Below are 16,755 nucleotides of genomic sequence, written 5' to 3'. Positions count from 1 at the left end.
TCTGCTGCTCCTTGTGTTGTGCAACAGTTTCCAAAATGGTAATCAACAGTGTGAAGATAGTTCTTTGTCTTGGAGATGGTCTGTAAGAGTTTAGACCATTTGGGCTCAGTGATTGCCTGGCAGAGCTCAAGTGCATCTTTAAACTTCTCTGTTTTTTGCAAAAGTGTGCAGCTTTGTCCCCCAGCGTTGAACAGCACTATGTTACCGTGTTTCTCTTCCAAAACCTTTTGCTCTAGTAATCTGTGGGAGAATTATGTCAATCTCTCTCACTTTTTAGACTGTGACCCAAAAAAAGAAAGCTGAAATATTAGAGTAAGCTCTTTCTCAAACTCTGTTTTGCTTTATAGTGAATTCTTTTAAATGTTTTTCATTTCAAAAATAAATTGATTACTTCTCATATTGAAAACTTGCTTTCAGAACAGATTCAGAAGCAGTCTGAGAATTGCAGTTCGGTATTGTTCACTAATTTTGTTCAGAAAGTTTTTTTGAGCTGCAGTAAATTTCTCAATAATTTAATTTTACATTTCAAATTTTTAATGAAATTTAATTAAAAAAATTGTAGAGCTGCTATGCAGCTGTTCTAGCTTTGCTTTTTTCTAACAAAAATGGGAATAAGGAATCTCAAAGGAAGGGATTTTGAGGCATTTTGCAAATCCTGTGTTCTGAATTTGTATTCCACGAATGTTTGATATCCTCTACCAGTAGTATAGACTACATTCAGTCCATATATGTGAAAAGTATTTGGAAAACAATAATGATAATGTGCATTATACTCCTTCCTTTAGATCTATTCTGAATGTAAATTAAGCTAATGACTGAATAATAGTATATGCAGCTGCCTTTACCTGTTTTCCTTCTCATTTTTATTTTTTTTTTTTAAGGTTCTCGATGTGCTTTGCTCTCTCTGTGTCTGTAATGGAGTTGCAGTTCGTGCCAATCAAAATTTGATCTGTGACAATCTTCTGCCTAGAAGAGACTTACTCTTGCAAACACGTTTGATTAATGATGTGACAAGGTATAGTGACATGTTTCATTGTTATATTAGAAAAAATGTAACTTACACGTCTTCAATAATGAATTGAAGAAAATACTCTAACCTAAGAGATGTTCCACAGCTTTCAATATTGAGACACACACTTTAGGAAGTGTTTATGTATTAACTTCAGGAAAACCCATTTTTACAAGCAATATGGCAATTGTCATGGAAACTGTGCTCAATTAGAAATTGCAAATTAATGGTACAATCTGTTCTGAAATGGAAAAATTAAAGTTGTTTGTTTCTCATTCAAAACAGAACATGGCTTTGCCTAATAATTATTAGGGAATATGTAAACATACTGTGAAGTACTTGTGTGTTTTAAGAGGGATTTGTTTTCCTCACATCCTCACTCCTGGTTTTTTTTGATTGGAAATGATCTTGTTCTTCCTCTTCTAACTATAAGTTTTTCAAAGCATGGAACCTATACCTTAGAAGATGATTCTACAGAAGCTTTATAAAGTCATAAAATGGGTCACTGTTTTAAATATTATAAGCAAAATGTGGACATCTACACTCTTACTGTATTTGCAAAGTGAATTTGACTATTATGCAGCAATATCATTGATAATGTCACATTTTATGTTTACACTGACTGGCTTACATTTTCTCTCTTAGCATAAGGCCAAACATATTTTTGGGTGTTGCTGAGGGCTCTGCACAATACAAGAAGTGGTACTTTGAGTTAATAATTGATCAGGTCGATCCATTCTTGACGGCAGAACCCACCCATTTACGAGTTGGATGGGCCTCTACTTCAGGTTATGCCCCCTATCCTGGAGGTGGAGAAGGATGGGGAGGCAATGGTGTTGGTGACGACCTGTACTCTTATGGTTTTGATGGCCTTCATCTGTGGTCTGGTAAGTACTTTGTTCACTTCCGCTTATTCTCACATTTAGGAGTTACCTTTACCTTCAGTACTTGTGTGTATATAGCATGCTCTTTTATAGTGAGCTACATTTAGAACTCCAGGATATCATGAAGTTATTTAGAATTTCAGATCAGACTTGTCTGAGATTTCAGTCAATATTGAATTATACCAATTAGGTTTTTTTAGCAGATAGCTTCTCTTTTCATTATTTTGATTTTAAAAAATGGCATTTTCCAGATCTAGATTGGTACTGACTTCAGTCTATGTGTTCAAAAACAATGGATGTATTGATCTCAGACAAATTCACTGTATATGGATCTACATTTGCAGTACTCTTTCACTTTGTATCAAGAGCAAAAGTAAAATAAGATTATTATCCCAGAAAGCCTACCGTGTCCTGGGCTGCATCAAAAGAGGTGTGACCAGGAGATCGAGGGCGGTGATCCTGCCCCTCTACTCCACTCTTGTGAGACCCCACCTGGAGTACTGCATCCAGCTCTGGGGACCCCAGTACAGGAGAGACATGGAGCTGTTGGAGCGAGTCCAGAGGAGGGCCACGAAGCTGATCAGAGGGCTGGAGCACCTCTCCTATGAGGACAGGCTGAGAGAGTTGGGCTTGTTCAGCCTGGAGAAAAGGCGGCTCCGGGGAGATCTAATTGCAGCTTACCAGTACCTGAAGGGGCCTACAGGAAAGCTGGAGAGGGACTGTTTCTCAGGGAGTGCAGTGACAGGACAAGGGGTAATAGGTTTAAGCTGAAGGAGGGTCAATTAGGTTAGACGTTAGGAAGAAATTCTTTACTGTGAGGGTGGTGAGGTACTGGAACAGGTTGCCCAGAGAGGTTGTGGATGCCCCATTCCTGGAAGTGTTTAAGAACAGGTTGGATGAGGCTTTGGGCAACGTGGTCTAGTGGAGGGTGTCCCTGCCCGCAGCAGGGGGGTTGGAACTAGATGATCTTTGAGGTCCCTTCCAACTCAAACCATTCTATGATTCTATGGTCCTCACACCTATTGATAGATTTAATAAATTGAATTTAAATTTTGTTAAATAGTCTCATAAAAGATAATTTTGGCAATTAGAAATAAGAATCATAAAGCTATTACCAACCTCAGTTGATTTTAGAACGTCAATTTCTGTGATGTAATATCAAACTGAAAACCTGTAGTTGCTATGCTCTTTGAAAAAATATTTTTCATCTATTATCTAAATAGGCTTAGCAGAAAAAAAATAGGGTTTTTCTAGGAATGCTTCTTAATATGTGTAGTAAACTAGGAGACACTCAATTAGTAATGCAGTGAAGTGGTTACACTTGCAGTTTACAAAGAAGGGAGTTAATGGATGCCAGCAAATGCATATTTTGTGGTCATTTAGGGATCAGTGACAGTACTTATTAGACATTCTCTGTTCAAGCAAATTGAAGATGTTAGTGGGCTGAGTTAAGGAAAAAGTGGAAGTTACCACCTGTGCAGTCAGGTAGATTTGAGTAAGAGTAAAAGGAGTATGAGAGAAGAGTAAAAGGAGTTTACAGGAAGGCTCATCTGAAGTGTTGCGGTTCAAATATTTTTTTTGTAATAATGAGTGTGTTATAAAGAATAACCACTGAGGAAAAAGGAGAAAGCAGAAGAAATTGATTAGGATGCTTTGGAGAGGGACTAGTGAGAACCCTCTAGGGCACATAGCTGGAAAGCAGCTGTAGAGCTCACGGCTCATTTTTTGTGTGGTTATCCCTCCCCCAATACTATATCCAGAGAAAGAGAACTAGAATATACTTTTTGTAAACAGACAGGTTTGTCACAGCAGAGTACCTTTTGACTGTGTCAATGTGTGTTCCTATAGAAACAACCAGCAAAGTGCTATTGGCTAGTCATAGGAATCAAATGGCAACGCACGAAATGCCGATGGTTGGGTTTGCTTTCTTAAAGTTGCTAAATACTCTCTAAATAAGGAACATTGCAGAGAAGAAATAATGCATAAGGCTATAAAATAAGAAAATATTTAGGTAATTAGTTTTATACCATTAATGACATCATCTGCCATCTTTGTAACATCATTCTTAATTGAACTATCAATAAGTAATGAAAGGAGAAAGAAAAGCAGAAGGAAGCGAAACAGTTGCTAAAATTTCTAGAAGATTTTACATATGTATTCTGCTTAGATAAATATTTAAAACAGCCCTCTGTCAATTAGATTTTTTACCTAAAATGTGTAAACAGTCTGTCTTAATTGATAAAAGTCTTTCGTTCACATAGAAGATTTTGTTAAGAATGCAGATGAAACTGAAGGATCTCCTTTTATTAACATTGTATTAATATGGTCTAAAATTGTACTTCTCTGGCTTATACCGTTGTTAATCATAAATTATTTGAGAGCAAATTTTATTGGCTGGGTCTCTGCCTCAAGACAGAATTGAATTGAAAATTGAGTTCATTTTCTGGAATGAGATGTGGACATTTTTTTCTAAAGTTAGACAATTCTGGCCACCTTTTCTCTGAAATGTTTAAACATTGGGTTGGGAATGTAACATTTTGTTGTAAAGGACATTTTGTTACAATTTGTTTCACCAGGAATTTAGCTTTCTATGTTTCTTGTAAAAATATTTTTAAAGTTGTTCAAAAGACTTAGAAAAAACTCCAGTATCAGGACACTCTATAGATTTGTCTTAATTTAACAGTTTTGTTTCTCGAGTGTGTAGCTAGCTATTCATGAACATTCAGAAGTTTAGGGAAAAAAAAAATAGGCGTTATTTCAGTCCTTGTGCATACAATCTTTAATTATGAAGTAGCATGTCATTTTTCCTTCTAGATCTCTCTTGCATACAGTAAATGATGGTTATTTTTTAGTTTGTTCAATTTGTGGCTTGTGCTTTATTTGTTGTACGCTATTCAAGGCATGTAGGCAAAATCATTAATTTCCTCATATTTCTCCGTGCCTTGCAATTTCATATACAGCTAAGTATTCTTTAATTGCTCAGAAAAGAATAGTGTAGGGCCATGCAATCAAAGGGTGTATTATAAATAGAGCGTACATAAATATGATGAATTTGATTTTATGGCCTTAATTCTAATATTTCCTAATTTGGGTGTGTTTGACTTTTCAATTATATTAGCATTGTTCTAGCACAGGATTTTGTATATAAAATATCTATGTGTGTGTGTGCACACCCGTAATTCCATTTTTTTTTCAGCACTACTGAACAATTCTCAAACGACAAAAATAATGATTTTTCAGAGTAGGCTGGGAGGCATCTGTAGCATACTCCATTAGAAATGGCTGAATAAATCATTAATACAAAATTAAACACTAATTGAGCCTCAGAAATACAGTGCTGGAAAATCTCTTAAATCTCATCTCCTGCAGTAAGGGAAAATCCAGAGTACTTAAACTGTCCTGAACTCTGAACAGTTGACTTGACTCGTTCTTGAGAAGTTCCAAATGCAATAATTTGGAATAGTGCTTAACTGCTTAATTAGACTTGCTTTACAGTTAAAATACAATGTTTTCAAGGGAATTGTTTTGAAAGAAATTCTAAAGAGATATTACTTGGCTAAACATATACTCAGATACTCAAGTGTGATTGAAAAACTGCAGTTATCTGTAAATGGGTAGAGTTAAGATTATTTCAGATATTTTGTCTCTGGTGAATTGTTATTATAATTGCTGTCCTGTGCATGGCTGTAATGTTCCACCTTCCCAGGTGGGGAAAATGAAGCTCCCTCTGTCTAGTGTATGGCTGTAGTTAATAAAGAAAACCTGGCCCATTAAATTCTTGATCCATTTTTTGATAACTCAGTATACCATTCTGCCTCTTGATACCTGTAAACCTGCGTATTGGTCATAATCCCGGGTCCAGCAGAATCATAGAATGGTTTGGGTTGGAAGGGACCTCAAAGATCATCTAGTCCAACCTCCCTGCCATGGGCAGGGACACCCTCCACTAGACCAGGTAGCTCAAAGCCCCATCCAACCTGGCCTTGAACACTTCCAATGATGGTTCATCCACATCCTCTCTGGGCAAACTGTTCCAGTCTCACCACTGAATAGTCACAGTTATGTGAATCTGGTGTTTCAGAAATAACTAAAGAGAAAAAAAAAATTGATACATCAAAGATACATTCTAAGGAGGGCATCATTTACTGTGCCTCAGTACTCTTGCGTCAGGCTGCAGTGTGAACTTGCGTGATTTCAGCTGAGCATGTTCTGTCTTGCGAACAGTGTCAGAGGTCTCAAGTGATTTGCTCAGTTTATGCACTTTTCTGCCATGTATCAGTTTGAAGAAGGCTAACTCACTGTCTCTAAAAGCAGAACCATTCATAAAACAAATGAAGGCAAGATCATGTCTTCATGACTACAAAAATACTTGATGGTATTTTTAAGAAAATAATTTCATTGTTAAACCTCTGAGTGTCTGCTTAAAGCTTCTGATTACTGAATACTTTTATCCTAGGTCGAGTACCCAGAGCTGTAGCATCTGTCAATCAGCATTTATTAGCATCTGATGATGTGGTTAGCTGCTGCTTGGATTTAGGTGTACCCAGCATTTCATTCCGCATTAATGGACAGCCTGTACAAGGAATGTTTGAGAACTTCAGTACAGAAGGATTTTTCTTCCCCGTTGTAAGCTTATCAGCAGGTGTAAAGTAAGTACAAGTTAATTTTAATTGGGTTTTTTTTGCTATCTTGTCACACAAAATATTGTCCAAATTCATGTATTGTTTGTTCAGATTTGTTGTTTCAGTTCTACCCAAGCAGCAGCTGGGAGGGAGGGAGGCAGGAAAGTACTGATTTGTTTAGTGATGATTTCACTTAAGGGTGAAATGTGAGCCTGTTAGCAATTTGACCAAGTCACAGTGTCTGAAAATTATTATTTTATGGTTATTTGGTGACCTAGGGGAAATTAATTTTGTCTCATTCCAATTATCAGTGAAAAAAAAGCACATTAGAAACACAGCACCACATTTGGCACTAATTAAAATCCTCACTGGCTTTCTCAGTAGGAAGTAAAAAACCCTAAATAATCAGGAAAACTGATACTGTACTCACAGTAGGAAACACAAAGAACTGATGAGAAGCAGTTTTAGAATCTTGTTACTAATATTGCCCATTTCTGCTGATAAATGGCGGAAAGCGGCTTGGTGAACACTCCCGCCAGCTCCCTCAGTACCCTTGGGAGGATCCCATCTGGCCCCATAGACTTGTGTGTGTCTAAGTGGTGTAGGCAGTCGCTAACCCTTTCCCCTTGGATTATGGGGGCTTTGTTCTGCTCCCTGTCTCTGTCTTCCAGCTCAGGGGACTGGGTACCCAGAGAACAACTGGTCTTGCTATTAAAAGCTGAGGCAAAGACAGCATTAAGTACCTCAGCTTTTTCCTCATCCTTTGTCACTATGTTTTTCTCCTGGATCCCTGCATAACCTCATGACATCTTTGTAGTCCTCCCGAGTTGCCTGCCCGTTCTTTCAAAGGTCATCTCCTTTTTTCCCTGAGTTCCAGCCAAAGCTCTCCGTTCAGCCAGGCTGGTCTTCTTCCCCGCTGACTCATCTTTTGGTACATGAGGATGGCTTGCCTGCGCCTTTAAGATTTCCTTCTTGAAGAATGTCCAGCCTTCCTGGACTCCTTTGCCCTTCAGTACTGCCTCCCAAGGAACTCTGTCAACTAGGCTCCTCAACAGGCCAAAGTCTGCCCTCCACAAGTCCAAGGTGGCAGTTCTGCTGCCCCCCCTCCTTACTTCTCTGAGAATCGAAATCTCTATCATTTCAGGAGCTGTTCCCTTCAGAAGGGAGTCTCCTATAACAATGACCCATCTTTTTTTCTTTATGGAAGCATTTTGATGCAGGGGTAGGCTGTCTTAACCTCGACAACGCCTCCGAGCTAGATAAACCATCATCCTCCTTATTGTTCAGTTCCACTTGCAGACTCTCATACCTATTCTGCAGGGGCACCCGGGAAGGTGGAGCAGTCACAGAGCAGAGGTGCCTGCTGCACCAGACAGGAACTTGTTGCCATTGTCCCCTATCCCTTAGTCATTGTGTTCAGCCAGGTGGAGAGATGATAGGGAATCCTCCATATCATGCATACTGTCTGCCTGTCGGGCCTGTCCCAGGGAAGGTAGAGTGCAATTCCAGTAGTCTATCTCTGTCACACTCCCTACTCACCTCCTCCTGGAGCTCTGCTACTAAGTAGAGGATTTCCTCCACCTGGGTGCACCTCCCATAGGTGTTCTCACTGCTGCCATCCTGTACAGGCGTAAGAGTAGGGCACACCCTGCAGCCTGACATCTGGGTGGCAGCACCTTCCCACTGGAGCTCTATCTAGGAAGCTGTGTTGTCAGTCATGGTGTGCGTGCAGAGCTTAGAGAGGCCGTGGCTTTCTGGCAGGTGGATACGATTGCTCCCTGGTTGAGCTGGCAGAGCTTCAGTGCCCTTCCTGTGTGCCCTTCCTGCAGGCCGCTGTTGCTCCGGGCGCTGCCCAGGCCTTGTCAGCCACTGTCGCGTGAGCTGTGGGCTCCTGGTGGTTCCCTTGGCTGCCCCTGAGGTTACCCCAGGTTGGGAAACCCCCCTGTGCACCACGCTGGAGTGCTCCGCTGTGGATCGTGCCAGCACTGGAGCTGCTTGCCTCAGTTACTCAAAGCTTCCATGTGTCCAGAACAGACAGTATATAGCTTTCATAAGTGAAAGAAAGCCCAGGTTATAAATGGTTTATACATTTAGCAATTAAGAAAAAAGAAATCTTTGTTTCTCTGAGGTGAAGTAAATCAGATAACTAGTTCTCTGTGGGCTTTTCCTTCTGTGATCAGTACATAAATTCTTTGAGCATCTCATGCTTAAGAGAACCTCCCAGGTGACAATACTAACAGAGACTAAACAGAATAAAGGAGGCCTGGGAAGGGCTTAATAAATCAATTTTCATTTATCCCTCTGGGAGTGACCCTACTATGTAGCTGCATTAGTACAAGAGCTTTTCAAAATCTTCATTAATTTCCTCTGTAAGAAATCTGCTTAAACATGTAATTATTTTTCTTCATTCTTATTTGATGTTGTTTGTCTATTCTGTGGGAGCGTTTTCCCTTGTAGCTAATAGTAGCTGATGGCAGCAGCAGGTTGTATGTCATCTTCTGTGTCTCTTAATGTTAGAGAAATATTATGGCATGGGAATCCTGAGTTCATGAGTGGAGGAGAGTGTTCTGCACTGGGCACAAACTCTTATATTTGTTCTGTTGCGGCTTATCTGCTTTCTGTGACTTTCTCATTCTCTGATTCTGGGTCTGCTTCATCATTCCATCATCAGCTTTTCTTCTCTAAACCCTTGTCAGTACCTGCTTACCTACACTGCCTCTTACTCTGTTTTTTTACTGTAGGCATTTTGTCCCTATCTATCCATTTTTTCCCCCTTCTACCAATGGTGCTCTGAGCTCTGCTTGTAGTACTGCAACACGGCCATTCAAATAATCAAGGAATTTAAACAGCAACTCTGTGTAGAGAATTCATTTTCTTTTCTTCTGATTTTCTTTTGATCTATGCAGATTTATTTAACCTCTTCTTCTTAAAAAGCGTGTAAATGCAGAGCTAAAGAAATGAAATATGAGATTAACTTTAAATGACCCAATCCAACATGTTTTTCGGGAAGTTAGGAGTCTTGATGCATTGACACGAAAAGTCAACATCTTAAAACTAAATGCCTGGTGCTTTTAGTAATTAAGCACGAGGTACATTAAATACTGTTATGATGAGGGTCTTGTCTTTCACAAACAGCCTTTGTAGTAAGCAAAAGACTATTTAACAAAGTCTTGTCATTCAGGCTATGAAAACTAAGTATAGCTGCTGGCAAATTACTAGAATGTTAGGTGCAGTTGCCTATCAAGAGTGCTTTTGTGAAAGTATGTACAGCCCAACTCCAAAATGAAATAAAAGTAGTAATTAACCTAAATCAATGTTTAACTATTTCTAGCTGTCTTTCAGAAGTTATATTGCTTTGTATTTGATTTTCAGGAGCGTTCTTTTAAGGTTAAGGTCAGACAATATTTAGCTGCCTTGGGATCATTTAAATATTTTAAAGGATGTATTTTTAAAACGAAATTAGAAAGTTCAAGCTTAATAAAAGTAATCCATAATAATGTGTTTCTTGTGGACATTGAATTGTTTCAGATATTTGTGACTTGTACTTATGTACATCCTGTTTAAGAAAACTTGTGTGTCTTAATTTTTCTCTTCTTTTTATTATTAATGTCTCTTACTGTCAATGATGTATCTTGATCTGATAGTTCTAGTCTTTCTAGAAGTGTAAGTAAAAAGTGGCATAGGTCACTCCATCACAACAAATATATGGGCTATTTCCTAGAGATAACAGTTGTTTTAATTTTCTGTGGTTGTTTACCTCTAGAGTTTGCCTATATGAGGACCAAAGTATGAAGTTGGATAATTTGTGTCTTTGTTGTTTTTCCTGGTATACTCTTAAATTTATATGAAAAATATATATCTGAGGAGAAACAGAAAATTTTAGGGGTTTAATAGGAATCTTAGTTACGCTTCTGAAACTCATTCCCAGTTGCACTATTTGGTATAATTTTGTTTGCTTTATTTATTATGATGATAGTGGGCTTTTTTTTCACCATATCCTCTGTTTATTTCTCATGTGGCAACTGCCTGCATGAGTGCACTGAGAAGTTTCTTTAAAACTTTTAAGTGATTTATAAATAGTCCCTATGGCATTTTTTTAGAGTAACAGTCCAATTTAAATCAGATTTGTGTTTCCAAATCATTTAAATGCACTAAAAATTTCACTCAATCTACAGCTATTTGATTTTAAGTAAGATACAGGGTTTTCTTTGAAAATACACTACTGCGTTGAATAATCAGTTTTGCTTTGGCCAAAACAAGTTTTCAAAAAATGGTGGGTAGGTGATGATGTTATTCATAGTTTCTGCTAGTATGAATGGTTGGTAACTCTTTGGTGTTTATCAAAGCATAAAATACACCTGCATTTTTGTAAATGCTATTCAAATAAACAAGTTTCTAAATTATTTATTGATAATGTTCATATATGCTGACTATTTAAGAGTGTAATTTCTTTATTGAAAATTGCACAGAGTTCGTTTCTTATTGGGTGGACGTCATGGAGAGTTTAAATTTCTGCCTCCTGGTGGCTATGCTCCCTGTTATGAAGCATTGCTTCCAAAAGAGAAGATGAAACTGGAACCAGTGAAAGAATATAAGAGAGATTCTGATGGAGTGAGGGATCTGCTGGGTACAACTCAGTTCCTCTCCCAAGCTTCCTTTATCCCTTGTCCAATAGACACCAGTCAGGTATGTTAAGTAAGCAATAATGGGATTGTGAAATATGTGTTAACAAAATTTAAATTGACAGTATAAAAAACCCTAAGCTAGCTTGTCCCCTTTCTTAGCAATTCATCATTTGCATGTTGTGGTGTATTTAACTGAACTAGATGATCTTGGACCTGTTAGGTATGGTATCTGGAACCTTTTCTTATTTGTGGAATTGTTATGATCTTTTCTTAGATTGCTCTTCCTTTTCATCTTGAAAAGATCAGGGACAAACTGGCTGAAAATATCCATGAACTGTGGGGAATGAATAAAATAGAACTGGGCTGGACGTATGGCAAGGTACGTTTTGAAAGACCTATTTGTGTATGATCACCTATATTAGGTTAAGTGTTCTACAAGAAAACCTGGACTTGGAAGTTGAACAGAGCATTTAATGGTGGTCTATACATTACTAATGATAGATGAATATGTAAGCTGGCAGGAGATGGTGATATTAACTAGCGATTAGAAGGCAAATTTGGAATATAAGGTACCTATTTTAGCACTACAAGTAATTAACCATTTGAAAAAATTATCTTAATTGAGAGACATGCTAGCTATACAAAGATGGAATTCTACTGAAAATCATACCAACAGTGAGTACTCCCTCAGCTAACTCTCTGGTTACTCTAGTATTGGGGATCAAAGAGATAACAAGCAAAAAGTCCATTGTGGAAATTTGCTTCTGTTAATAATGGAGACACGGTTTTGGTGACGTTCAAATTCCTCAATGCTCTTTTTATTTTATTTAATTAGTTACAGTTGAAACTTATCATTATAAAGATCCCTTATGATGTGGTATAACCTAGCAGCTTGAAGAGAGTAAGGCCATCTGGTCAACATTATTTAAATGCATGTGACAAGGCGTTCACTGCCCAGTGAATGTCACCAAATGAAAAACAGTTAAAAGGGTAAGCGAAGAATACTATATTCAGAATATTATATTAAATTCAACAATTATATTAAAATAGGTACCTTCCCCTAGTAATATAAAATTCTAAAGGCTGTATTCTGCCTTGAATTTAGGTTATTTCATCTTTTTTTTTCAAATTCAGATTTACTGGAGTAGTCCTCCATGTGCCCATCACAACTGTATCCTACCTCAGAAGAATCTTTTTCCTTCTCTTATGTTCTGCTGGTTTTACTTATGGACTTGATTTACCTTTTTCTGCAAGAATTCTACCATACTACCTGCTAAAATGTCATTGTTATTGAAATTCTGAGCTGTGCTAACCTTTTTAATGTTTCTGAGCTTTAGCAGTTGAAAAATGTTTTTGTATGTGAAATGTCATGAGTAGTTGCTATCAGGATAGAAGCACTTGGCATTGAGTGAAAGACCTTGTTTAATTAAGTCAGATAAGTATTAAAAGACTTATGTTGATATAAAAAAATCCAATGCTCTGCTTTATTATTTCAGTAGAATTTGGAAAGCATTAACAAATGTTTCTTTAAGGTTTTTGAATCAGAATGTGTACAATAGATCAGATTGTGCTCTATTGAGCATATATTACTTAGGCATTCAGCAGAAATGTTCTCTGAGTTTATAAGCTTGCTTCCTTGTGTTTTGTCTACTTATGTGGCGCACGTGAAATAGTTATTTTCTCTTTTCTGATTTTTTTTGGTTATGGAGGAGTATTTATAGTGTGCATTATAAACGAATCATGGGAAAGTTCATTTATATAATGATGGGTAACTCTTATTGAGCAAAGATAAATGGTATTATTTACAATGTCTTCATTACTGCAAAGAATTAACTGATTTTTATTTTTTTTTACTCTGATTCTGGCTCGAATCTGGTATCAGGAAAGTACTCTCTTCTGTTGCTTTCTTACAGATACGGGATGATAATAAAAGACATCATCCTTGTCTTGTGGAATTCTCAAAATTACCTGAGACAGAGAAGAATTATAATCTACAAATGTCAACTGAAACCCTTAAGTGAGCTTTAAATTTAAAAGATATAAAAAATACTGTTGTAAGATATAAAAACATTAGAATATCTCATTCAAAGTGAATTCTGCTAACGTTGCTAGAACACATTCAGAGCAATGTAGAACAATCTGTCTCTACAGAAATACAAAGAGGAAAACAACACCAAATCCTGTTGTTTTCAATAAAGTGGCATAACTTTCAAGCCACAGATTTGTACCTTTTTAGACTTTGAAGGTTTTATTTATTATTTTTGATAAGTTAAAATATTTGTGTTTTGAAATTCCATTATTTTTAATTACTTCCCTAGTTTTTAAATATCATTAGTTCTGCATATTTATATTAAAATCAAAAGAAATTTATAAAATGGATGACCAATATAATATTGTGTTTCACTACTGCCATTCTTTTATGTTGTCAGGACCCTTTTGGCCCTTGGATGTCACATTGTTCATGCTCATCCAGCAGCTGAGGAAGATCTTAAAAAAGTCAAACTTCCTAAGAAGTATGTATCTTATGATAACTATTATATATTATTTGTATTAAGAATTAAACAAAAATATTGTAAGGTTATTTTAAAAAAAAATTGATAAGGACCCCATACCCACTGTGGACTTAGAGAACACATGGTTGGTCTGTTACCTTGCCTGTGATGAGCTTTGACTGTGAATGCTGCTGCATTACATCACTTTGTGGAGTGATTCAGAGAGAGACAGAGAGTCACATACAGATAAAACTGCTTGTGGTTTGAGTGTTACATGATCTCAGAATAGATACTCCAAGGTTAAGAGCAACATTTCAGTGCTTTTCTATCACACTGCAAAGAACAGTATGTATAATATGTGATGGTAAATTGATTGACTTGAAAGAGGGTGTACCATTCTCCCATAGTTCTTGTTTCAATTTGCACCTCTCCTTCCCTCCCCTCCATGTGTTCAACATACACACATTTCCAAAGATATTACTAATGCATTTCTTTAAAGAAGAGAAAAAAACAGAAAATGACTGTTCTTACAGTGTTGTACATGTCTAGGAAATGTACATATGTAGATTATTGCATAAAATACAATCTGGGGGGTTTTGCTTTAATTTTTATTTGGTAGCTAAACTATGGCAGTTGGAGCTAAAATAGTTGCATGATCTTTTTTATTTAGACATCTTTAAGTCATCAGTAGTAATCACCCCAAAAGTGGTGAAGGTTAATCAAGGATTACATCTGTATTTTAGCCTTGTCTGGGGGAATTCTGTAGTCCTCCTGGGACAGATTAAAACCCTGTCCTCCAACAAAAATTGAAGACGGAAACAGTGATTTGGATACTTACCATTTCACATCAGTTTATCAACCCACAAGATATCTTTTTTTACTGAAACAGCTTTATCCATGAAAAATAATGTTAGATTTTTAAAGAGAGCAGTAAAATAAATAGTTATATGATATGGGAGATGGTAATATTGATCCATTTGATGGCATTAATTAAAAAAAAGGAAAAAAGAACCTTTCCCAAGGTTCAGACTGCAGGCAATCTATCATAATATTGTTTTGGTTCTATTGTCTTCAATAATAGAACAAATAAATCTTAGTTTCTGATTCTTGTTAAAATACCTACTGCCTACATGAATCATCCTAACAAATGGAAGTTATCTGATCTGAGCAAGAGAGAGTCTGCATATGTCTAATCCAGCAGAGTAGCCTTTATGCTGTGTGGAAGGGTCAGAGAGGGTAATGCCTACTACTAAAAAGGGGGAAGAACAATAGTTAAAACGTTTTCTTCTGTCGGAAAAAAAGGTAACACAATCGTTACAGCCTAGTATATAAAAAGCGCCATAGTTAATAATGCCTAAAAAATTTCATTAGAAAGATCTGTAAAATAAAAATTACTTGAAGATTTAAATGACAAATAAAAAATAATAAAGCATACTTATTTAATAACAATTTCGGTTTTTTCGTAGCAACTATTTAGGGATGTACATATGGATCTGGGTCACTTTTAATTAGATAGGGTGCAAGTAGGTGGAAAATGAGACTCTCTGCTAGAATGCAATTTATACCCTAGTCAATGGCCAAATGCAATGCAGCATTTTTGCAATGAAATTGGGGAGTAGGAGATTGAAAAGTGGAGAGAGAAAGTGAATCCCACCCTACGAATGCCACATAGAAAACTTTAAATACTCTCAGTGGGGTATCTTGAGACTGTTTTCTTTTGTTGACTTACAGTTACATGATGTCAAATGGATATAAACCTGCCCCTCTTGATCTTTCTGAAGTGAAATTGTTACCTTCTCAAGAATTTCTAGTTGACAAACTGGCAGAAAATGCACATAATGTCTGGGCAAAAGACAGAATAAAGCAAGGATGGACCTATGGCATTCAGCAGGTAAGGACTTCTTTAGATGCATTTGGAGTAAATAAAGAACATGAGATTTTGTTTTCTAGAACATCAGTTGGGAGTGTTAAACAAGAGGATAAATACTGAATGTCGTGTAGTGTCTGGAAAAGTTGGAGGGGGTGGGGAGCAGGGAAAGAAGCCTTGTCCATGCAGGTCTGAATAGATTGTCAGACCTGCATGGCTGCAGCTGCAGGATGTATGAGAATATATTTCCATACTTCTCCTTCATTCTTGTTTTTATCTTTTTATTATAATTAACAATTGGGCTTGCATTCGTAGAACTGTTCTTCATCAATATTGTTTCTCTCCTATAATCTGAACTTTATTTCAGAATACACTCTGTCTCAGTATATAAAATCTTTATGATGTTTAAACACAGTTTTCTTCATGTTCTTTTTTTATAACCCCTTTTAGGATCTTAAGAACAAACGTAATCCTCGGCTAGTGCCGTATACATTATTAGATGAACGTACTAAAAAATCAAACAGAGATAGCCTCCGTGAAGCTGTTAGAACATTTGCGGGCTATGGCTACAGTATTGAGCCACCTGACCAAGAGATAAGTATGTACTTTCAATAAGACTCATGGCCGCCTTTTCCCTCACTCCCAGGAAAAAACACAGAACACTGAAACAGATAGGGAAAACATAAGTTATGAATTAATAGTAGTGTATTTTCGCAGTGAACTTAGTGAAAGGTGCAAAGATACTTTGTAAATTACTTGTATATTACTTAAATATATTTTTAAAAGATTGGTTATAATTAATTACATGATAAATCTAATTTCTGTGATTTTTAGATTGGAGAAAATCTGGAATGTGAGTGGACATACTGGTTTTCATTTGGAAATAATGAAAGAAAGGAAATGATATGGGATTAATTTAAAAGATTTTTTTACATGTTATGCAGATTAAGTTTGACTACTTCAAGTCAAACTCTGTTCTTAAGAAGTAGTCAAAGTGCATCAAGTTCAATAGTAATTTTTACTGAAATCAAGAGCAGAAATTTCTTTAGAAGTTTTTCTTCATATAAGCTGTACCACTGTAATCTCTTGACAAAACTTATTTGATAATTTTGTTTAAACGTTCAAAATGTATTGACTTGTGTAGGAAAGTATTTTGTTGTATTGTAATACTGCATTATTGCATTGGACTGTGTTGCATATAGCAATCTTAAACTTCTGAGGTTTCCTCCTTGGGGCTTTGCATTGAATGACACTTT

General features: G+C 36.7%; 1 protein-coding gene across 5 annotated transcripts in view; it reads left to right on the top strand.

The window, feature by feature from the left end:
- Positions 1 to 16,755, top strand: part of RYR3 (ryanodine receptor 3) — a 241,646-nt gene that overhangs the window by 95,373 nt on the left and 129,518 nt on the right. For all 5 annotated transcript variants that reach the window (XM_054826190.1, XM_054826188.1, XM_054826189.1 and 2 more), the window contains exons 17-25: positions 882 to 1,015; positions 1,655 to 1,896; positions 6,350 to 6,542; positions 10,985 to 11,201; positions 11,415 to 11,519; positions 13,054 to 13,157; positions 13,570 to 13,653; positions 15,364 to 15,523; positions 15,950 to 16,097. In XM_054826190.1, coding sequence (XP_054682165.1) covers positions 882 to 1,015; positions 1,655 to 1,896; positions 6,350 to 6,542; positions 10,985 to 11,201; positions 11,415 to 11,519; positions 13,054 to 13,157; positions 13,570 to 13,653; positions 15,364 to 15,523; positions 15,950 to 16,097 — 1,387 coding nt within the window. The remainder of the gene's footprint in view (positions 1 to 881; positions 1,016 to 1,654; positions 1,897 to 6,349; positions 6,543 to 10,984; positions 11,202 to 11,414; positions 11,520 to 13,053; positions 13,158 to 13,569; positions 13,654 to 15,363; positions 15,524 to 15,949; positions 16,098 to 16,755) is intronic.

Source organism: Grus americana, chromosome 5 (genome assembly GCF_028858705.1).
Source record: "Grus americana isolate bGruAme1 chromosome 5, bGruAme1.mat, whole genome shotgun sequence".
Classification (NCBI taxonomy): domain Eukaryota; kingdom Metazoa; phylum Chordata; class Aves; order Gruiformes; family Gruidae; genus Grus; species Grus americana.
The sequence above is the reverse complement of the archived record's forward strand: the minus strand, read 5'-3'. Positions and strand labels throughout refer to the sequence as shown.